A 23,603-nucleotide genomic window follows, 5' to 3' on the forward strand; every position below is an offset into this window, starting at 1 on the left:
AAGACGTCAGCAGAGCAGAGGCCCTCAAGGAGTCTCCCAGAGACTCAGCGTGTTTACTGCTTCACACCGATAACCCTCCAGAAGGGCACAAGCAAAGCAGAGCTATTGCAACACAAACTTTTACAATCCAACTTCTTAGTCTGATGTTGATAAGGGGAAAAAAAGATGTTTGGATCCAGATGCTCGACCTTGAAGTGACTAAAACAGAGATAAGGGGGTGGCCTACATCTGGAGCTCTCTGTGGTTACACCAACGCGCTCTGGGTCTCGCTCCTGCAAGTATTTTCATCTCTGATTAAACTCTTTTCAATTTCCTTCATCATTTCATCCCAGCGATAAACCCTGGTTTCATGCGTCACTGTTAGATAATGAGAAGCACGATTTGACGTGAGGGATCACGTTGAATGACACGCTCGCTGACATAAACAAGGCCTGCGTGTGTCAAGATGTCGCAATGATGCAGCTGCAGACCAGGATGCTGAATATAGAAAGATCGCACTAAACATTAAAGACATTCAAAAAAAAAACATAAATATTCAACAAATTTAATATTTTCTATCACAAAATTTGCTGTTAAAAATGTCAGAAAATTAGGTAAAATCAAATTAGTTTGTAAAAAAAATGACACAGCAAAATATAGGCTTAATAAAAAACAAACCAAAAAAAAAACATTATAAACAAATAGTTGCAGACAAAGTTTATGCTCGTTCCATTTATTTTGAGAAAAAAAAAGCAAAACCATCAATTTCACAGATCATAATCAATTATTACAGACTATTTTCTGCGCTTCATTTTTCTTGATCATGTTTGGGATCCACAGTGGCCGGTCTTCTGTTTGATTCTCTGGGTTTGTTCGTAGTATGAGAACTCAGCTTCTGATCCGGATCATTGAGAAAGCTGGCTCCGAGCTGCGGCAGTCATCCTCTCCATTCCTCAGCTTTCAGTTTATTCATGTCTCCTTGTTTTGATCTTACATTTTTGTGCACAAATGCCAGCGCAAACAGAAGCAACACAAAACAAAACACAAACTGTGAATGTTTAGATTTTAGCTCAGTAAATTGTACTGACCTCACAGGCAAAGAAAAACCCAGATCTCAAATAAATTAACTTAAAATAGCCCAAACTTAGGTTAATAAGTCTTCATTGAACAAAAGTCTGCTTAGTTTTTAAAGGAAAAAAAAAAGAAGGCAAATCTTAAAGTGCAAAAAGGGTGAAGTGCACCATCTAATTCCATGATTACACTCCTTGGACAAACTTGTCTCCTCGATTGATATGCATTTTTTCTCTCTCTTGTCTTGTTACTGTTATTTGGTGATTTCTTTTTTTCAGTTTTGCAGGGAGACCTCATTCACACATTTAGAGCTGAAAGCTGCCCAGCTGCTCCACATCTATCTGGGACCACTGAACAGCTCCAGCTGGACCAACGGCACCACAGGGATCACGCAAAGGACTTGAACCAGCAACCCTCCAGCTGGAAGTCAATGACACTAATGACAGACTGCTCCATCCTTTGCATTTGATCTTACTATTGATTTTTGAACAGCCTTGTGTATTTTTTATACTTGTTGGCACTTTAGGAAGATAATAGATCACAGCATTTCTAACATCTATAAGTTACCGAATGGTTAGTTACTGCATTAAAATGAATTCATCTTGGAAACATGATGAACCCTAACATCAGTTGTTGGCCAGTTTTAGGGAGTACATGTGCTGGGTTCTTCATTTTTAACAGTACAACTAATGTGACTATGTAAGAGTTACTTGTTTTTGAGAACTATTTTTTTAATGAAGTAAATTAGTTGATGTTAAAATATCTGCACTTGTATTCCAATGACCTTCCACCCACCCCTTTGTACACATACGTATGTGGGGGCTGTCATGCTACTCAACCACACTTCTCACCCTTTCTTCCACATGGGGCTGCAATAAGCAAGGAATTGAACTCCTTCCTCAGGAACATGATTGCTCTGCCACAGCCACCAAATTCAAACACTAAATGTTTAATAAGCTATATAGTCATTAGTTACTCCTTTGACCAAAATCCTGCCCCCTGTTGTGCATGTCCCTTATACAGATTACTTGCTGTTGTTCTGAAGTAATCCATTTCCCAACAATACTACTGTCTTAGAATTGTAGTACCTTACATGTCTACTGTATTACTTTTAAGATTTATAATACCTGTGAAAGTAGAAAATAATTTAATGTAACAAATGTACCACTAACTATTTGATTTGGGGCAATATGACATAAAAAAAACAACACCAAAGCGTTATTTATTTTTAGCAATGTGAAAGAGCAGGGGGCAAGTTTGCAGGATTAACCCAAAGATTTAATCAGTTTGGTCCATAAAAATAAAAATGCAGGCTGTTTCAGAAACTATTCATTGTTGAATATTATTGACATTCATGGAAAATGCACAATTTTCTGTAATATCATTTAATTATTTAAAAAAAATATAAGCGTCATCATTTACTGTGTGTTGAGTTTTATTAACATGTTTTGATTTGGAAGTATTTTTCTTTAATTTAACTATTTTAAAATTTGATTCACAATAAGTGACTTTTTTAACATGTTTATGACATATTAATAAATGCAGGCTATTCTCATATAATTAGTAGTACAAGTAATTTTACATAATGAATGTCTAGAGGTGCATTTTTTTAGTACAAACTGAAAATTCCAAATTTCAGTCAATGTAGGGAATAACCATTCTGTTTTATGAAACATTATACTATTCATATTTTTTCATTTTAAGTCAAAGTTATCCCTCACATATAAATACTTTTTGTTGTTGTGAGTTTAAAGATGGAAGCGACCCGACGACCATATCTGGAGCTCACGGCAGAAGTGTGAGGGAACTTCCGGATTTTCATGCCTCTTAAACGTGACTGAAGCAAATCATGTGACATCAAGCTGACCAATGGAAATGTCTTGGTGAAAGTGCGTCATTGTTCACGTTCAGTAAGCAAAAGTGTTGCATTGCCGTGCTATAGGAAAATAAAAATTCAATTTATGCATTTTCTTCTGAAATTCTTTAGGTTCAAGTTCAATAAAGCTTTTGTTTTCACAACAACATTTATCATTGTTGTTATGAAGGGGCGGGGGGTCTAAGGGCCCAGTTTTGTTTGGTCTGTTTAGCCATTTCCTATTGAATTCTATGACTTTATGTTCTTTGTGATTTTTGTTTATTACACAGTTACCGGTATGAAGCCCATTGAAACGACTGTTGTTGTAAATACTGAGCTATATAAATGAAATTTATTTGAATAATAATTTTATTTTGAAAGTTGATAGCAACTATACAGGATATTGTACAAACATTTGCTTTGGCATACAGATACGTCGGCGAAACTGTCAATTTACATTATTTACATCCATAAATAGATTTACTGTAATTCTGGAGATGATTATTTTCTTACAATCTCAACAATTGCAATGACATACTTCTGAGCGCTGTTGCATTGGCCGTTTGTCAAATAAACACCCACGGACCGTGAACGCATCACAGCCTAGTTTAAAAGCGAGGAACATGCGCACTGGAACCAACTGTTATGAAACAAAGTAGTGCAGCGCCGTAAAGCTGGTTCAGGGACACAGCACGGATTCTCGGACAGGAGCCGTTGGCACGTAGCCCGCGTGCATCTTTTCCCTGTTCACCGGTACCGGGGGCGAAGAAATGCTTCTTTCTCTGGGCTTGACATAGTCTTCACACCAAAGGGTGCCAGCTCGAGGTAAGAATGGTCCCGTTGGGAGGTTTTTCTGTGCAGTGGAGTGAGTTAAAGTTATAAACAGCGCCACCGCTTACATAAACGGCGCTCCAGTGACCCCGTTTTGGTTTGCGTTCATATTTCTCGCCTCCTTTGAGTTTGTTTAAATTCGGAATCAGATAGAGCTGTGCTGTCCACGCGGGATCCCCGCCGTCCGCGTGAATTATAACACCCCATATTATTCCTTTTTTTTTTTTAGATCGCCTTGATCTCAGGCCCCATTGATTCAGGAGAGACACCGTGACCCAATTTCGTTTTGTCCAAACGTGAAAAAGCAACAACTGAGATTGAAACGGTCTTAAACAATAATGTATTGGTGTAAAATCCCAACATAAGTCCTTGTATGTGGTTCTGCTGTATGGAGGAGGTGTGAGAGGCTTTATGGTTAATTCCTCATAGTACAGGTGGTGTGTTGGATCTGGATGACCTGCTGAAGCTTGAACTACCTGGATCCTTCCTGGATGAGGGTTATTTTCAGAAATATATATATATATATTTGAAAAATACCTTAAGTGTATGGCTTCTGGGGGGTTTGTGCTTAAAATAGGCCTGCACAGACAATAAATCTTAAATTTACGGTTATCGCGATATCAAATCTGTGCAACACGCATATCTCAAAAGTCAGCAAACATTGCAATAACTGGTTGCCTAAAATGTGCAAAAGCAATCTGAAGTATTTAACGAATCAATTTATGCATTTGACCAATCGGATGCACGCCTTCACGTTGTTGACCAATCAGATGGAGCCCTTTTCTGTTAGATGTTCCTTCCTATGCAGACCAGGGTCATTTGGAGTATAATTTCAGGTATGTTGACTCTTATTTAAACTGCTGTAGACATGATATTTTTGGTTGATTTGCTGTTTGTTCATGAATCGCAAAGGTATATCGTCATCACTATTGATGTTATCGCGAGTTTTCCCTTATATCTTGCAGCCCTAGCTTAAAATATAATAAACATGTTTATGTATTTATTTTTTTGTATGTTTGTTTTTGATGTTACATATTGATTCTATGATAACAACAAACCTTCAGACTTTGCTGGTCATTCTTTTATAACACTGCTGTGTTATTACTCATCGATTAGGCACGTTTTAAGTGTGAATCTGGAATCAGTCGACCCATTCAGAGCCTGAAGGCCGTCTGCTGGCAGCAGAAACTTGACCTGCTGCCCTTTTAAAGGTTTGGAGCGGTTCAAACCCCCTTCCTGCCTGTGGCTCAGGTGGTGGAGTGGTTGACTGCTTGTTGGGTTTCCTGTTTGATGGCCTTACGGCGAGCTTTGCAAACCTCAGTAAAGGGGAGGCGTAAAGGCGTTTCTTCTACGAATGAAACTGTGCTTTTGTGCAGCATTTGGGTTTCTAAAGGTTCTTATTTTTCTTCTTTTTTTAGTGCTTATTCTTTACACAAACCCTTCAAATATGACAGTGTTAAGGAAAACAACGCATTTTAAAAACTTCCCAATGAATAAGTTTTTTGGTTGTTTGCTGGTAATTGTGTGGTTTATTTATATTCTTCATATTGAGCAGGAAAACACTGACCCAAGTGTGAAATAACAGCTTGCAGATGAGCAGATGCAGTTTGTTTACTCCTTGAAAAAGGCCACAAACCGACGCGGGAAGCTTCCGTTCCGTCATTGAGGCGATGCATCTGACAGTTTTAGGCTGCGTGCCATCCATCGCTTATCTTGGCGTCTGGACATTCTGTGAACAAAAGTAAGTTTGTGCTTTCTGTTGATCCAAAGCACTCGTGTTTAGCAAAAAAATAAACGTTTTTTTTCATCATATGAGGAAACCGTTGTTCACCATGGAGCTCAGTGAGAATGTAAAGTTATTCCACACTTTCGTCATCCCTGAATGAGGTCTCTCTGCCAAGTGGGCGTCCGGCAGTTTGAGTCTGATTCATTCAGACTCTGTAGACGGAGGGGAAAAAGAGACGCTGCAGGCAAACCAGGAAACGTCAGCTTGGCGTTTGACCGGTTTGAATTTGGTCCTGCGCGTCTGTCGGGTCATTCTGCTGATCATCCCCGTCTGCCCACCCGCCAGATTCTTGATCTGCCGCATTCCCGCTTTGGCTTCCAACATTGAATGAGTTGTGAACTGCAGAAGCGGGCTGGGCTGAGAAACATGAGAATATTTTTGGACGGAAATTCTGATCCACAATCCAAATCCTTTATTTTCATCTCAAGTTTCCATGGAGTTTTTTTTTTTTTTTTAATGCTAAACAACAATAAAACAGACAGAAATAGCACACTACCTTCAGAATTAGGACCTTCATGGCAAAGAGGAGGAAAGAAATCAAATGTACAACAAAACAATGATTTTATATCAAAAAAGAAAAAGGTGTGAACAGATTGTTAAGGAAAGGAAACATGCTCTCCTAAACTCAGGCTGGCTGAAAAAAGTGTCAGAAGGGTCTGTTTTTGAGTCTGTGGCGATAAATTCAACAGCAGTCATCCTCTCCCTTCAGTCTTCTGGCAGTAAAAACAGTGCTGACAAAAGATCTTTTCTCCACATCGTAGTTATCTTTTTACTCCTCTTTTAGCTTCTGTTTTTTGTCTTTTCTGCTGTTTGTAAGAGAAACTGAAACAATGAGGAAACCCATTGACCATAAAGGCACCTTGTTAATACGGTTGATCATCTGTGTCAAAATTAACAGTTGTCAGTCTTGCATGTAAAGTGTTGGTGCTGGTTTGAATGAAATCCCACTCCGATTATCTTTTGTTCCATTTTAAAAGCGTTCCCAGTGGCCTATTAACTGAGATTATGCTGTTTTTCACCAAAATGTTAAAAAGCTGTGTCATTTTCCAGGACATGGTTTTTGCATAGCAGCAGTAATTCTTTAGAAATCTGAGTTGTGGGCGAGACTAATGGCACAGAGCAAGCCCACCTCCACTTCCCGTCGCCCAACTGTTCACCTTCTCTCCTGCTAGCTTACAGCCCCTCACACCCCCAACCTAACACTAGCGGTGCAACACAAATGGTAAGGAGTATTGGAGCTATCCAGCCGTACAGTTTAGATCCAGTTCCAGTTCAGACGAGGAAAACAAAGATCTGCAAGTGGATGCATCAGAATGGAGCGGAGCAGGGAGCTTGTGGTCTGCAAATTGTTGTTTCTATCAATGCCACAACAAGTTTTTCAAGCAGTGTCTGCTCCTGATTCACAACAGTTTGAATGCAGAAATACTCAGCAACACAATTTTATACTTATTGTTTTACGTACATGTCCTCTATCATCAGAAAAATGCAGAATATGGCTGCACGATACGATAAAAACATGCGATCTGTGATTAATATTGTGATAACGAAATATATAAACAAAGAGCAAAATGACCAAAAACATGAGTCCCATTTCATTGCAACAGTTTAAAAATTATTCTCCAAATGACCCTCGTCCACATAGGAGGCGAACATCTAACATAATAGGGCTTCATCTGATTGGTCAAATGCATAAAGGGATTGATTTGATTCGTTAAAGGCTTCAAGTTGCTATAAGATTGTTTTAGTACATTTAAGGTAACCAGTTATTGCAATTTTTGCTGTCTTTTGCAATATGCATATTGCACAGCGGTATATTGTGCAGGCCTAATGCAGGAACATGTTACAAACACAATTTTCCTCACAGTGGGTCTATGAATAGAGAAGTAGGATTGTTCTCTGAATTAAATGTGGTCTTTTCAGTCTAATCTAAAGAAAAGACGGAGTTCAGTCGTTTGATAGTCTTTTATCAAACACTGCACACTTTTTAATGTTAAATCCAGTCAAGACAGAGACTCTGATTATTGCTTTTTGAACCAAAATCTCATTGATCTTTATGTAATCTCTTTGCTACCTTTGACTCTTCGATGTCTTTTGAGCAGCTAATGAAACTATCAGGCACAGATGGCTCCTTTTCAGATGAGAAAGTCAAAGATAAGAGGTCTGGTGTGAGAGCTTCAGTGATTATTGACATTGTTATTTTGTAGTGATTAGATTACTGTAGGCTGCAGGCTTTGGATGTGTCTTAGTCAGAAGAAACTCCACCACGTGCGAGGCCTGGAGAAGAGCTGGCTTCACATCAGCTTTAGGCTGTGATCACACAGCTCTCGTTCAGGCGAGCTCTTCCAGTGAAAAGTCTCCGTTAGAGCGTGAAAATGCGTGGCTTGGGCCTATGCATTCAAAAGTTTCATGTTCACGTGTGGCTACAGAAGCTTTTGCATCCATTTATACTCTTTCCATTGATGTGCACTGTCAGCTAAACCAGGTAGAGCGTTGACCAATCGGGGACTCTGATTTAGCAGTGACGGATGGAGCAGGCGGTGACACTCACCAAAACTTATGTGGTGATCCCTAAAAGATAAACCAAGATGGTTGTCCTGACATGATGGTCATCCATATTCGCCAGAGCAACAAACCGAACGGTTTCCGTTTTTCGTGCCCAATTCGAGAGATTTGCACCGCTTCACCAAACCATTTCCAGCTGTAGGTGGCGGTCATGTAGTCGTATACAGTGGAAAGGAAGCCCCTCCCTGCATCGGTAGCGGTGTGTATGTAGCTCTAGAAGCTCAGCACGGGCTCCCAGTTTAGTTTTTAACCTTTTCTTTAAAATTTTGGTCTTATTTTAAAAGGTACAGCTCATAATGTTTGAGGTTCTTGCAGCCACAGCCGCCCACTTCAACACTTCAACTTCCACACGGCCATCAGTTTTTCTGCTGGGGTCGAGTGAACAGCTTTTACAGCGTGATAACACAGGGGTGTAAGACAAAACAGCCTGGAACTCAACCAGAAACCCAGTATGGCTGTTAATCTACCGCTGCATATTTTTGTAAAACAACACCTATGGACATCAACCTGACCCCCCAACCCCCCCCCAGACTGTTTGCGCAGCTAAACCCAGTTAAAAGCAGATTTTTATGTTTCCACATCATTTTTGGTCATCATTTTTGTTTGTAAATTGTTACAATTATTTTATTTGAAGCACTTTTCTATATATTTAACAAGGAACCCTTACTTTTCACATGTCTAAATAGGAAAGTTTAGTGCTGTAAAGGTTCACATTCATACAGAAACCGTTGTTGTTGATAGTCTGTAGTCGTAGTAGCATGTCATTTTTACCAAAGCCAAAGGGCTTACCGTGTGGTCATTTTCCAACCTGGAAGGTGCAGTAAAAACAACAGAAAAGTGAAGTTGCGGTCAAAGCAGGTGAAATTGTAAAAAAGATGTTTTGCATTTCATTGTAGTCTCTGCTCTGGGCTTAATGTTGAACATGAAACGATCTCAACTTTAGTGACTCAGCCATGTTTTGTTCTGAGGTTTCTTTGGTTTGCATTTGCACTTTTTGAGTTCATTATAAGTAATAGAATCTGCAGAACCTGAGTAAAATCCAGTCAACACCCAGAAAAGCCTTTTTAAAGGGAGCTGGTTTCCTGAGGTCTACATTTGTTTGATTTTTTTCAGTGTTGCTATAATAGAAAATCTTTACTTTTTCTGCTGATTGGATGTGAGATTCACAGCAGATTCTGTCCAAATCTCTCAAACTGCCGACATCAAAGCATGTTGTTCTATTTCAGAGCCCTCCCACACCTATTGGCAGCAGATAGAAGGCGTTCACACTCGCCATCAGTCCTGCTGAGACCTTCATTTCTGTTCAGGGGGCTGATGGTTCCGCAGGGAGGAAAACGTCCAGCAGCACGCTCCCATTTCCAGATTGGCTGGACTGACCCTGTGGATGCTCTTCAATTTTCTCTTTCAGACTAACATGGCCCCAAATTCCATCCACTGGTTCCGGAAAGGTCTCCGTCTCCACGATAACCCGGCTCTGCGGGAGGCGGTGCGCGGGGCGGGCACGGTGCGGTGCGTTTACTTTCTGGACCCGTGGTTCGCAGGCTCCTCTAATGTGGGGGTCAACAGGTGGAGGTAAGAAGACGGCTTCATCCTGTTCTGAACCTTCGTGTTGAGTTTGTTCAGCAGTTATCATCTGTGGAAATGGTTGTAGTTAAATCACATTTTAACTCAAACTTGGTTTTTATTGTTTGCTACTATTAGTACAGAAAGTATTCATATTTATTCAAAATACATTCTTTCTGGTAATTGTTTTAATATTTTTATATATATATATATTATGTTTTTTTTTTTAATTTAAGGGCCAAAAAGTTAAAAATGAGATGCTAATGTTGAGTTCATTTTTGAAAGACCGAACAAACCAATGTGTTTATTAAATGATTGGGATTTAACTTCCCCTACACTAAATACATTTTTCCTCGTATTACGTCTATAAAACCACAGATTTTAAAATTCTTGTAGCATCCACTTATAAAATGCAAAAGTACTTCTTATTAAAAACATACACAACAGAATGTTAAAGTGCAAATCGGTAGTTTTGTCCATGTAACATGTGTGAACAAAACAAGATTACACCAGTTTGATCATAATGCATTTCTCACAATTGTTTTTTCCAAACCTCTTGTTCTGCAAGTTCAGTCTGTTTTCGCATAATTAAAGCTTGAACAACGTCAAATAGTTAGTGATGTACATTTTTTGCACAAAAACATTTTATTTAATGATTGTACAAAAGGAAGGGTTGAAAGGGACGTAAGAGAACAAACACTGATGCAGATCTGCTGCAACCAACTGCAAACATTTTAAACCAGTTTAGTTGGAAAAAAAAAACAATTCAAGTATACGTTCAAGGCTGGTAGCAAACATATTGCAATTTAAAACAAAAAACTATAAATGTCCTATTAAATCTATCCAGTTAAATAACAGAAATACATTTATTGAAGTTAAAACAAAATATTAAAATATAAATCAATATCAATTTTAGTCCATTCAAACTAATGCAGTTTTTTTTCCTCTTTTCAGAAGAAACTTCTGTTCCTTAGTTTATCACGGGAGACGCTCTAAGAATAACCCACGATAGAAGTAGTCGAATTACAGATGCTTTAAGGCTGTAAAACTCACAACACGCTTTTCTCAGACATGAACATTTTCACACTTTTTTTCTGTTAAAAAGGTCAAAGTTCAAACCTTGATATACAAAATAAGTCGAGTCGAGTTATAAGTGAAAACAGAGACCTGCCACTAGGGATGGGCGATACATCCGTGCCCGTATCGGCATCAGCCGACGTTTTGCAGAACTTGAGTTTGTCGGTGTCTGTCCAATTTTACAAAAATCTACTGATATTTTTCTGACTGTTTTATAGATACACTTTCTTTTTTAAATGTATACTAAGTCCTAATAGATTGAAAAGTTTATGTTCCTAGTCATAGTCAGTAATTGACTGTTTTCAGGTAAATGTTATTTTTGATAAGGATCCATGTTGTTCCTAATAGATCCCGCGCAGTGGGGAGCTTAAGGTTCACAGTTATGTTCAAAATTAAATAAATGATCTAAATCTTTACAGATATATTTACATGAAAGTTTCAAAGTGATACTTGTTCCTATGGGATCCTTTGCTATGTGTTTAAAAAGGTCAAGTACAATGTGATTGTCCAGTAAAAGAAAAGTTGTGCATTTCTACTTAATAAACAAAAAGAAAATCTGAACTTTGTGTTACTGTAGACACTTAAATATCAGCATTAGCAAATATCGGCCACAGTTTCAGTGGAAATATCGGGTATCGTATCGGCCGGACAAAGGTTATGTCGGCCCATGGCTACCTGCTACTATCAGAGATTTTTGTAAATTCGTCAAACTGAACTCATTGTGTGTAAAAGACACGACATAGAGGAGATTGATTGTCAAGGTAAGTTTAAAATCCAATCAGGATGCAGAACACAACAGTTTGCTGAATGAAATCCACGAATCGGCGTGACTGGGGATGGTGAACCCCAATGTCAGTCAGGTCACGATGCGTTTCTCAAAGACAAATTTCTGCTTGTTTTAAAGACGATCGTTTTTTTTTTTTCTCTAAAATGATGCAGTTAAAGTAACCCATGTCAAAGAATTAGTCATGTCCCTTTTTATTGTCATGTAAAGTAAGAGGGTTTCACCCCAAAAAAGATTATATTTGCCTTAATAAATGTTTTGAATAATAAAATGTCTAAATCTGTCAGAAAACACTTTTTTTTTAGTTCATATAAAGAAATATAAATCCACAGATGCCATTCATCATATAAAATCTAATATGTAAAAAAAAGAATAAGAAATTAAAACTGAAAAGTTTTTTTAACCAATCCTTAAGAATACAAATCAGAACAAATTAAGTAATGAAAATGTAAAAAAAAAAAAACGAGTAAAAATAAACTTCAATCCCTTCAAAGCCTTGCAGTTTTTTCAATTCAAAAATATTGAAAATAAACTAATATAATTACATGCCAACGTATAATTTATGCAGATTTTTCTTTTTAGCCTTTATTGTCCATGTAAGACATTTAAGATTCGACTTTTTGTGCTAATAAAGGGTTTAAGAGGAGTTCTGTTGCAGTTCTTTAAAGTGCAACCTGATGTCAGCATTGCTCTGTGTTGTAGTCTGTAGTCCGCTGTGTCATTTAAGTTAAACTTTGGTTTTTGCTCAGCTTTAAGGCCCGTACACACCTGGACGAATATTCGCCAGGCGTTATTCGCCAGCGTTTTTCGCCACGTCTTTTGTGTTCACACCCAGGCGATTTTCGCTGACGATGAGCCGAGCGAACATGCAATTTCATTCCCTGACATTAGATGGCGCTTAATGTAAACAGAAATACTCCTGTACACAAGGTGGCGCTGCGCAACTTTACGATTCTTAAAGTCGCTTTTCACTCAGAAGAAGAGAGCAAGTATTTACGCGCTTGTCAGAATCAAACAGAGAAAACATGAATATTTCAAGCACCAGTTGCTCCAACTGGTGCTTGGTTCGGGGATGTTTTAGAATGTCCGTCATTATTTCTTTGCGGCAGTGTAGACGCTACTTGGCGTCTATCTTCTTCGCCGGTATGTGTGCTCAGCAAGGCAGTTTTGTGTTTGAGCGCCCCCAAGTTGTGTTTTACTGTAACTTCAGAAGCTCCAGACACGTGTGCAAAAGCGGCGTTCTCATTGGCCGAATAGATTTCGACGCGACGCGTCGAAAAAAGAAAAAAAACGAACCCGAGGCGTTTTTTTTTTTTTTTTGACGCTTTGGCGTTTTTTCGCGTCGGTGTGCACACTCACATTGGTGCCCTTTGTTTAGTCACGAGGCGTTAAACGTCGGCGAAAATCGCCGGCGAAAATCGTCCCGGTGTGAACAGGCCTTTAAGGTGCCCCGTTTCAAGCCTGCTCTCATAATCCCCTTCATGCAGGGTGGGCTGCAGGTAGATTTAGGGCTCAGTGATGGTGACTGGCTAAACGGACACGGGGTTTAAAAGTAGGTCAACAGGTTTCACCTTTTCAGGAAAAAGCTGGTGGTGTTACAGCAGACCAGAGAAGTTCAAGAGGCTTCACGTGAGTCTAAAAAGTGTTGCTCTGGAGAGCAGTTTGCACTGCACGGGGGAGGCAGGGGATCAAAAGCGCACTGACCCGATCACATCCAGCAGATCGGCCACTAAAAATAAAAATCTGGCAGGCAGTGAGGCCGGAAATGCACCTCATTGGTGCACGTCAGTTAGCTAACCCCTATGATGAACTAACAAGATGCATGGGTCACTTATGAATCAAATGCTAAAAGGGAAGGGAGGAAGGCAGCTGTTGGAGCACATGGTGAGCTCAGGGATCAAACATGGCGCCATCGAAACGGGAACTCCAGCAACAGGTCTCACTTTCTGCCCCAGAATCTTTCCAAAGGCTTGTAGCTCGCCCAGCTACAAGTTTTTCTCTATGTCACATGTAAGCTTTTTCTTTTTTTTCCCCCTGGTCCCCACACGATCAGGATCACAGTGAACCAAAGGGAGTAAATGATGTAGAGGCTGTGGGTTCAAGCAAGTTGTCCCACACCTTAGCAACCTCGCTGAGGGAAGTGCAGTCACTGCTGCGTTCAGGGACCAATTGGCGGTTTAAAGACGCAATCCAACTCCTGAAGCTAAGAGGGGCTTCAGCTCTCATTTTTCTAGTATTTGGTTTAATTCAGTTGTGGATTCAAACCAGCAATCTCCCAGTGTCAGATCATTAAGCTGCTTGGCTGGTTTTACTAGTAATGGTGGAAAAAAACTGCTCAAGTTATGGAAAAGCTAAAAAATGTTTCTCACGTGGAAAGAGGTTAAAGCAGAGGACTAGTAATGTTTTTAGTGCTTTTCTCCTCATCACGATGAGAGCTTGTTTCAGTGAACAACAACCCCCCCCCCCCCCCACGCACACTTTTCCACTTCACTCTTTGTTCTGCTTCTGAGAGTCAGTATCTAAGAGCCTAGTGAAGATGTTTAAGCACCTTTCATTCATTCAGACCAAACCCTTAAAAGAGCTCCAGGACTTTTCTATTTATCATCTGATTGTGTCCAGAGTTGTTTTTGTATTGCAGGTTAGGAATATAACATCCCCTTCATCTCTGTACCTTTTCTTACCAAGCTCTCTGTGTTTGAAACTCGGGTAGAGGTCAGTGGTAAATAAAGCCATGTTGGAGAACCAGATGCTGACATTTGAGACACCTCCCCAAGATGGGGGCGCTGCTCATTCTCTAATCTCCGATAATCCCAAACTATCACCTCCTGTGAATGCTCAGCAGATGGGCTGTTGGTTTGGTGTCATATCTTTGAATGTTTTGATGCAAAAAGACTGATAATCAATAAAGTTTGCACATTTATCTTTTTTTTTTGTTATTATTAAGGCAGAAACGCAAAGGCAATCTCCAAGCAAAGTAGGTTAGTGTGTCAGCCCGTGAACGTTACGTGTTTGTGGCCCACTTGTGGCTGGTTACTCAACGGATGCCTGCTCCCTCAAGACACTGGAGCTGCAGGCCAAGACGAGTGCATTCATGACAGACACGTGTGCTTGTAAACAAAAGCAGGCTGTCATCACACGTGAAAATGGACAAGTTGTGAGGAGGGTGGAAAATTTCTCCATCAGCTGTGCTAACTCTGACACAGCTGTGAGGTCTCCGCACTGAGCGGTGAGGCTGCTGGACTTATTAACCACATTTGTGCTAAAGAAAAATGAACCTCAAGGAGCATTGCACACTTCATTTTTACAATTTATAAAAATCGTCCATTTGAGACCTCTTAATCCCCAGTTCATGGAAGAAGACAAAACCAAAGGTTATTTGATTCCAGTAGATTTGATCAAACACCTGCCTTTTTGTTTGACACTTGTTAGTGTCACAGGGCTTCCTTTGTGCTGGAAAAAACCTGACCCAAACAGATTTACCAAATGCTTCTTAATGGGGCCAGTTCAGTTATGTGATTTGTTGTTGTTCTTTAGAATCAATCTGCTGTTGGGTCTCAGTGTGACTGGTCTGACACAGATGCTGCTTACGAAAGTTTCTGTCTGTAACATCAGAAACGGACCGTGATAGTGATACAGATGACACAATATCCATGGCCGACTTTTGGAATAACTTGAAGAAATATAACAAAAACATCAGTTTTTGGTCTCTTTGCCACAATAATGACTCATAGAAAATCCAGACCTTCAGTTTTGTGTTCTCAACATTTAAGAAGTGATGGTCAAAAATCAACTGTACTTTAATTTTACTCTTTACTTTTTCACTTGTATGTTCTCCCACTTCAGTTTAAAGCTGACAAAAAAAATAGATCTATTGCAAAATTACATTTCCAGCATTGTGGATTAAAACCAAGAATTCTTCAGTGTAACCTAGTAGTCACTTTGGGTTCGTGTACACCAGGACATCTTTACTAAATAATGCTGAAGCACTGTTACATTGTTGCCTTAGGATGCTAGGTCAGAGGATCTGTGACCAGAGCTACAATTTATTAGCTTAATTAACGTAGCTTTATTAACGTAGTCTATTTAATTGCATACATGTATAATAAGTCTAGACTAAAAGTAAGGCAGTATACTTTAGGTTTACACTAGGGCTGCACGATATGAGGAAAACACGCGATATGCGATATTAGTGATCTATATTGCGATGGTGATATAACTTGCGATAAATGAACAAATAGCATAAACAACAAAAGCATTTTCATTTCACTGCAAAAGTTTAATTTAAATAAGAGTCAAAATACTTTCAATTATTCTCCAAATGACCCTCGTCTAATCAGGAGGGCAACGTCTTGTTGGCCATCCGATTGGTCAACATCGTGAAGGGCTCCATTTGGTTGGTCAAATGCATAAATGGATTTATTCAATTCATTAAATAGTTCAAGTTGCCATAAGATTGTTTTAGCACATTTAAGGTTTACCATTTGTTGCGATTTTCGCTGACTTTTGTGACATGGATATTGCACAGCTTGAGATCGCGATAACGATAAATTTGCGATTAATTGTGCAGGCCTAGTTTACACTTCATATATTATCTGTATACAGTGGGGCAAAAAAGTATTTAGTCAGCCACCAAGTTCTCCCACTTTAAAAAAAAAAGATGAAAGAGGCCTGTAATTTTCATCACAGGTATACCTCAAAGACTTGTAACTTCTTCTGTAAGAGGATCCTCTGTCCTCCACTTGTTTACGTGTATTAATGGCTCCTGTTTGAACTGGTTATCTCTATAAAAGACATCTGTCCACAACCTCAAACAGTCACACTCCAAACTCCACTATGGCAAAGACCAAAGAGCTGTCTTAGGACACCAGAAACCAAATTGTTGACCTGCACCAGGCTGGGAAGACTGAATCTGCAATAGGTAAGCAGCTTGGTGTGAAGAAATCAACTGTGGGAGCAATTATTAGGAAATAGAAGACACACAAGACCACTGAAAATCTCCCTCCATCTGGGGCTCCCTGCAAGATCTCACCCCGTGGGGTCAGAATGATCACAAAAATCCCAGAACCACACGAGGACCTAGTGAATGACCTGCAGAGAGCTGGGACCAAACTAACAAAGGCTACCATTGGTAACACACTACACCACCAGGGACTCAAACCCTGCAGTGCCAGACATGTTCTCCTGCTAAAGCCAGTACATGTGCAGGCCCGTCTAAAGTTTGCTAGAGAATATTTGGATGATCCAAAAGAGGATTGGAAAAATGTCCTGTGGTCAGATGAAACCAAAGCAGAACTTTTTATTAAGAATTCTACTCGTCGTGTTTGGAGGAGAACGAATGCTGAGTTAAATCCAAAAAAGCGCCATACCTACTGTAAAGCATGGGGGTGGAAACATCATGCTTTGAAGCTGTTTTTCAGCAAAGGGACGACTGATCCATGTAAAGGAAAGAATAATTGGGGCCATGTATCTTCATATTCTGAGTCAAAACCTCCTTCCATCAGCAAGGGCATTGAAGATGAAATGTGGCTGGGTCTTTCAGCATGACAACAATCCCAAACACACTACTCAGGTAACGGAGGAGTGGCTTCATGAGAAGCATTTCAAGGTCCTGGAGTGGCCTAGCCAGTCTCCAGATCTCGACCCCATAGAAAACCTTTGGAGGGAGTTGAAAGTCTGTGTTGCCCAGCAACAGCCCCAAAGCATGACTCCTCTAGAGGAGATATGCATGGAGGAATGGGCCAAAAATACCAGCAACAGTTTGTGAAAACATTGGGAAGACTTACACAAAATATTTCACTGCTGCCATGGCCAACAAATGGTATATAACAAAGTATTTAGTTGAACTTTTGTTATTGACCAAATTCTTATTTTCCACCATAATTTACAAATATATTCTTTAAAAATCAGACAAAGTGATTTATCTGGATTTTTTTTTTCTCATTTTGTCTCCCATAGTTCAAGTCTACCTATGATGCAAATTATAGATCTTTCTCTTCTTTTTAAGTGGGAGAACTTGTTCAATTGGTGGTTGACTCAATACTTTTTTGCCCTACTGTATTGTAAACTCAAAGGGCCTATACCACGCTTTTCTTATGACTTTCAGAGTAAACAACATCCATATATATGATAATATATTATCTTTGGCATACTAAAGGAAAAAATAAATTCTGAAAATAAGAGTTATTTTTTTTTAATCCTTCTTCTACTCTGAAGTAAAACGAGTCGCCTTTCGCTACTTGTGGGTACCCCCCATGACATCATCCTAGAGTCAACCTCGGCAGCGTTTCTGCATTTCTCCCATGAAAACAACATCCAAACTTTTAAGATGTATGTGAATGCAAGGATGACTGTGCATTCTGGATAACTGCCATTGGTAACCTCAGCGTTTCTTCAATCACAGACAGAACGGTATTGGCTCACAGGTTCATTTTGCTGTGAAATTCTATCACAAAATGCAGACAACGCCACCAGATAAACATTTGAGGATTTATCGAAATGATGAGAACATTGTATTATGTTCAAATTAGTACTGGCTGTGAACGTTTCTTTTCTCTTTTGAAGAATCAACCCCCGCATCAAAAATCTTCTTTGCTTTTATTCGGATCATTTTTTCTGGATACATGTGCAGCTTTCTGGCTTTGCTCAATGCTCCATGTTCTAACCAGTTTTCTAATTCGTCTTTCTGCAGTATCTTTTCAGTATATTAACCATCTGCTTGCGGCATTTTCTGCAACGTCTAGGATCCATCCCTAAATGTTGTACAGATTCCTCACCAGAAAGGTCCTTGGCGTATGCCACCGCGGAAAGTTTCAACTCAAAATCGAATGAGCGTTTCTTGGCCATCGCTACACTGGATGACAACACAAATGCCACAGACACCCAGTATCTGCACGAGTGTGCACGACCCAGAGGGCGACTTTTGAGTTACACTTGACAGGTGACCCTGCCTCACCTTTTCATTCATCATTCATTTTCTATGCCGCTTTATCCCTTTCGGGGTCACGGGGCTGCCGGAGCCTATCCTGGCTACTTGTGGGCGAAGGCAGGGGGGACACCCTGAACAAGTCGCCAGTTTGTTGCAGGGTAGAATGTCCTCACTCACACACCCATTCACTCCCGCACTCACACCTATGGTCAATTTTGAGTTGCCAATTAACCTATGAAGCATGTTTTTGGATGGTGGGAGGAAGCCGGAGACCCCGGAGAGAACCCACGCATGCACGGGGAGAACATGCAAACTCCACACAGAAAGGTCCCCCATTGATGTTGTGTTTTTCATGTCCCCCAGCCGGGACTTGAACCGGGGGCCTTCTTGCTGTGAGGCAAGAGCGCTAACCACTGCGCCACCGTGCAGCCCCTGCCTCACCTGTCGAGTGTTAATTAATTAATTGCTATTATGCCCCATTGATAGAGGCGTGTTCTTTTTCCCGTGTGCTTGGACTTATCTCTGACCCGCTTTCATATGTACTCAAATTCCCCTCGTAGGTACTCTGGTTTACTCATTCTGATGTAGACATTGAGTGGGAGTCAAAACGTTGATCTTGTCAGAAAACGGTTTTATGCATCAACAGCAGACAGTGTGCCCCTTGTTCAGAGTGTAAACTTGTGATTTTAAATCCAGGTTTTAGTTCCAGAGGTGACCCTGATAAGTCTGTACCCGCTTAACAAGAAAACCAACGGAAACTTTTAAAGCAGTACATTATTGGGTTTCTCTTTTTTTGTATATGGTTAAAGATCTCCTCATTCACAGCCAAATGCAGTTACGTCACTGTGCCGCCTGCGCTCATAGAAACACAAAGTGTGTAAATTTGTGTGCGCATGTGTGTGTGTGTGTGTGTGTTTCATGCAGGAATGAGGTTACTAGGCTAAGAGATTGTGTTATGGTGATGTAGAAGCTGAGTGAGTCCGCTATAATAGATGTAGGCCGGAACAGTTATATAAGGACTTCCCTGTGACCAGGACACAAACACACACAAATACGTTATAAATACACATAAATATGGCATGCAGCCAAGAAACAGAGGAAGAAGTGTGTATCTGTGTGTTTAGTACGCAAACACTGGTGCGCTGATATGCGGAAGTTTGGTCTAAAGCACACAAGCTTCACCAAAAACACTCCTTTATGGATTAAACAAACACATACATGCACGTGCAAGCACACAAACAGGCCGCCTCGTGCAAAAACATTAGACTTCAGCACAGTAAGATGCACATGTGGAAATGCATTCATGTCAATGGCAGATCAGCTGAATGCACGTGTAATCTCACGTGTAGAAGCTGACCCCAAGCTACACAGTGACTTGAGAAAAACAGATAAAAAGAAGAGACAAAACATTTGTTTACTTAACATCAGGCTACACAGAAATGGGCTAGATTGTTGAAACTTAACCACTCTCACCTTAGACTATACAACAATTATCACACGCTAAAAAAATTTTTTTAATTACTGTTTACATTCTTCAGCTTGTCTTATTTTTTTTCGTTTTTCATTCATTCATTCATTCATTCATTCATCTTCTTCCGTTTTGTCCCTTTCGGGGTCACGGGGCTGCTGGAGCCTAACCTGGCCACTGGTGGGCTAAGGCAGGGAAGACCCTGAACAGGTCACCAGTCTGTTGCAGGGCCACATTTCACACATCCATTCACTCTCACACCTATGGACAATTTAGAGTTGCCAATTGACCTATGAAGCATGTTTTTGGACGGTGGGAAGAAGCTGGAAACCCCGGAGAAAACATGCAAACTCTACACAGGAAGGTCCCCCATTGGTGTTCTGTTTCAAGTCCCCCAGCCAGGACTTGAACCAGGGGCCTTTTTGCTGTGAGGCAAGAGCGCTAACCACTGTGCCACCATGCAGTATTTTTAGTTTTTGTTTAAAAAAAATGATATACCCTAATTTATTTATCTTTTCTCTTTTAAATCCTACCCTAAAATCTCCTCATAACTTTAGGTTTTTCAGTTCCAGGCAGATGAAACTTTCCAAAGTGATTTTATTACAAGTAACTTTAATTAGAAAAAAATATCACAGTCATGGTTTCTCTTGAAGTGCTGAATAACTTTGAAAACCTGATTCAGTTTGGCCACAAACCATCTGTTCTGTCGGCACACAGCCAACAGACAGCACCTGTGCCTAAAAAGCAAATGTTTCAACCAAGGACTTGAGGAGGATGGTTATTTCAGAAAACAGGGTTGGTCATCTCAGTTGAATCTGAAACACAAAATAAAACTGTAAAAATGCCCGATTTGATGTCAGGTTTTGGGTTATTTTTAGTTAGAAAACATCTGAACGTATTGGAATATAAATAAATATAATTAATTACTTTTAGGGAAAGGTAAATTTGTTGAAGATCTGTGGCTGAATAAGGAGCACATGGGAACAGGCAGAGTATAAAAGTGCATCAGGAACTTGTCCTTCAGCGTCCTCTGCTCTGCATGTCTGCAGGCGGATTGGGAGCAAGTGCAGCTTTGTCTGCGAGAGAGGCCACTCTGGTTGAATGATCGGGGCTTAGACAGGGGGGGAACAGAAGTTAGCTGCAGGCTGCGGACTGTGCTCAGCGCCTAAACTGTCTGCCTGAATGCCCATGATTAGGACAACGGGTCAGACACTGTAGTCTAGACAGATGTTAGGCAGTTTTACCTGCTGCAGGGGAATAATACATGTTAATTACCTAAACAAGTGGCCTCTAAACCCAGGGGCAAATGATTTATTGCCCTTTTAAAGAGTTTACTCTTCCTCTCCTATCCATCGATCTTCTGAACCCGCTTTAAGGTTCACAGGGTCGCTGAAGCCTAGCTACTGTTGGGCAAAAGTGGGTACAGGTCGGCAGACAGTTGCAGGGCCTCACACTCACACATTTAAGTGAAGAAATTCAATGAAGCACAAGTTTACGTGTTGTTTGTGTGGTTTATTTGTACTTGTGAAAATTTTACATAAAGAACCACAAGGTTTCTCACTTTTTCCACGCACATTCTTCTATTACCTACTTTCATCGTGCATGATACGCAAAATGGTGACATGACCTTAAAGTGAAAGGACACCGACAGGTTGTGTAGCTCTCCATTTGGTGGTTAGTTAATAAACTCACATGGCTCCACTTAGATTCATTTTCATAGCAGCTTTGTAAATGGGGTATACTTATATACTTATATAGCGCTTTTCTACCTACAAGGACAAAGCACTTTACAGTCACAGACCCATTCACCCAGTCACACCCACATTCTAACACAGGTGCCTGCCTACCACCAGAGTTAAGGTGGGGTTCAGTGTCTTGCCCAAGGACACTTCGGCATGCAAGGCGGGAGTCGAATCTTATGATCATGGGTTGACCGCCCTACCGCTGCACCACGGTCGCCCGCTTTAAGGAGGAATGGAAAGTTTCCTCCTTGTTTCTCCCAGAAAATCAGCTCCCACGTGTTCCTTGTTCAGAGGCGGTTCTAGACAGAGGCTGGAAAAAGGTTGTTTTCTGGAAGAGCTCGTGCACTACTGCAGTGATCAGTCGTGCACTACTGCAGTGATCATTCGTGCACTACTGCAGTGATCATTCGTGCACTACTGCAGTGATCATTCGTGCACTACTGCAGTGATCATTCGTGCACTACTGCAGTGATCAGTCGTGCACTACTGCAGTGATCATTCGTGCACTACTGCAGTGATCATTCGTGCACTACTGCAGTGATCATTCGTGCACTACTGCAGTGATCATTCGTGCACTACTGCAGTGATCATTCGTGCACTACTGCAGTGATCAGTCGTGCACTACTGCAGTGATCATTCGTGCACTACTGCAGTGATCATTCGTGCACTACTGCAGTGATCATTCGTGCACTACTGCAGTGATCATTCGTGCACTACTGCAGTGATCATTCGTGCACTACTGCAGTGATCATTCGTGCACTACTGCAGTGATCATTCGTGCACTACTGCAGTGATCAGTCGTGCACTACTGCAGTGATCAGTCGTGCACTACTGCAGTGATCATTCGTGCACTACTGCAGTGATCATTCGTGCACTACTGCAGTGATCATTCGTGCACTACTGCAGTGATCATTCGTGCACTACTGCAGTGATCATTCGTGCACTACTGCAGTGATCATTCGTGCACTACTGCAGTGATCATTCGTGCACTACTGCAGTGATCATTCGTGCACTACTGCAGTGATCAGTCGTGCACTACTGCAGTGATCAGTCGTGCACTACTGCAGTGATCAGTCGTGCACTACTGCAGTGATCATTCGTGCACTACTGCAGTGATCAGTCGTGCACTACTGCAGTGATCAGTCGTGCACTACTGCAGTGATCAGTCGTGCACTACTGCAGTGATCAGTCGTGCACTACTGCAGTGATCAGTCGTGCACTACTGCAGTGATCAGTCGTGCACTACTGCAGTGATCAGTCGTGCACTACTGCAGTGATCATTCGTGCACTACTGCAGTGATCAGTCGTGCACTACTGCAGTGATCAGTCGTGCACTACTGCAGTGATCATTCGTGCACTACTGCAGTGATCATTCGTGCACTACTGCAGTGATCAGTAAAATAAAATGAATTGAAGTCATAGGCTGTTGCTCCCTCACTTCGGTTTTTGTCCCACTCATGGCAAAGAGGAAGCGAATGGTTTTGACATACAGTCTAGGGGTTGAGGATTACCATGGTGATCTGATCATGATATGCATTGTTGAAGCTCTTCTGGAAAAACAATTTGCTGTTGACCTTTGACTGAGTTTGACCTGATGGATGACACCGCTGTAATCAACTCTTCTACGATAAGAGCTGAGTTTGCAATATTGATTTTTACTTTTCCTTAAACTAATCTCTACTAACAAGATTTTATATTGATTCATGAAATCAATACATTGTTTTTCTAATACCAATTTGAAGACATAAAACACTATTATTGTAAAAAATTTAAGCAATTTCTAGTGCAAGTTCCACCTTTTTCTTTTTTTCAAAGTTCGGGTCACTAATTTTTTTTTTTTTGTGATCAAGAAAAAACTATTTGAATACTTGTTTATAATTAAAATACACTTTGAGGACATTAACGCTCTAAAGCGTCAGTCATGGTTTTTTTTTAATATTTAGTTTAATACAAAAAGATT

At 40.5% G+C, this 23,603-nt stretch overlaps 1 protein-coding gene across 2 annotated transcripts in view; it reads left to right on the forward strand.

Moving 5' to 3' along the window:
* The first annotated feature begins 3,539 nt into the window (after window positions 1-3,539).
* LOC101164536 (cryptochrome-1) overlaps window positions 3,540-23,603 on the forward strand; it is a 46,184-nt gene continuing 26,120 nt past the window's right edge. The window contains exons 1-2 of one of the 2 annotated variants that reach the window (XM_023956986.1): window positions 3,540-3,730; window positions 9,493-9,656. In XM_023956986.1, coding sequence (XP_023812754.1) covers window positions 9,499-9,656 — 158 coding nt within the window. In that variant the 5' untranslated portion in view covers window positions 3,540-3,730; window positions 9,493-9,498. Of the gene's footprint in view, window positions 3,731-9,488; window positions 9,657-23,603 lie in introns of both variants that reach the window. The other variant, XM_023956987.1, reaches the window with a different exon arrangement.

Source organism: Oryzias latipes, chromosome 7 (genome assembly GCF_002234675.1).
Source record: "Oryzias latipes chromosome 7, ASM223467v1".
Taxonomy (NCBI): domain Eukaryota; kingdom Metazoa; phylum Chordata; class Actinopteri; order Beloniformes; family Adrianichthyidae; genus Oryzias; species Oryzias latipes.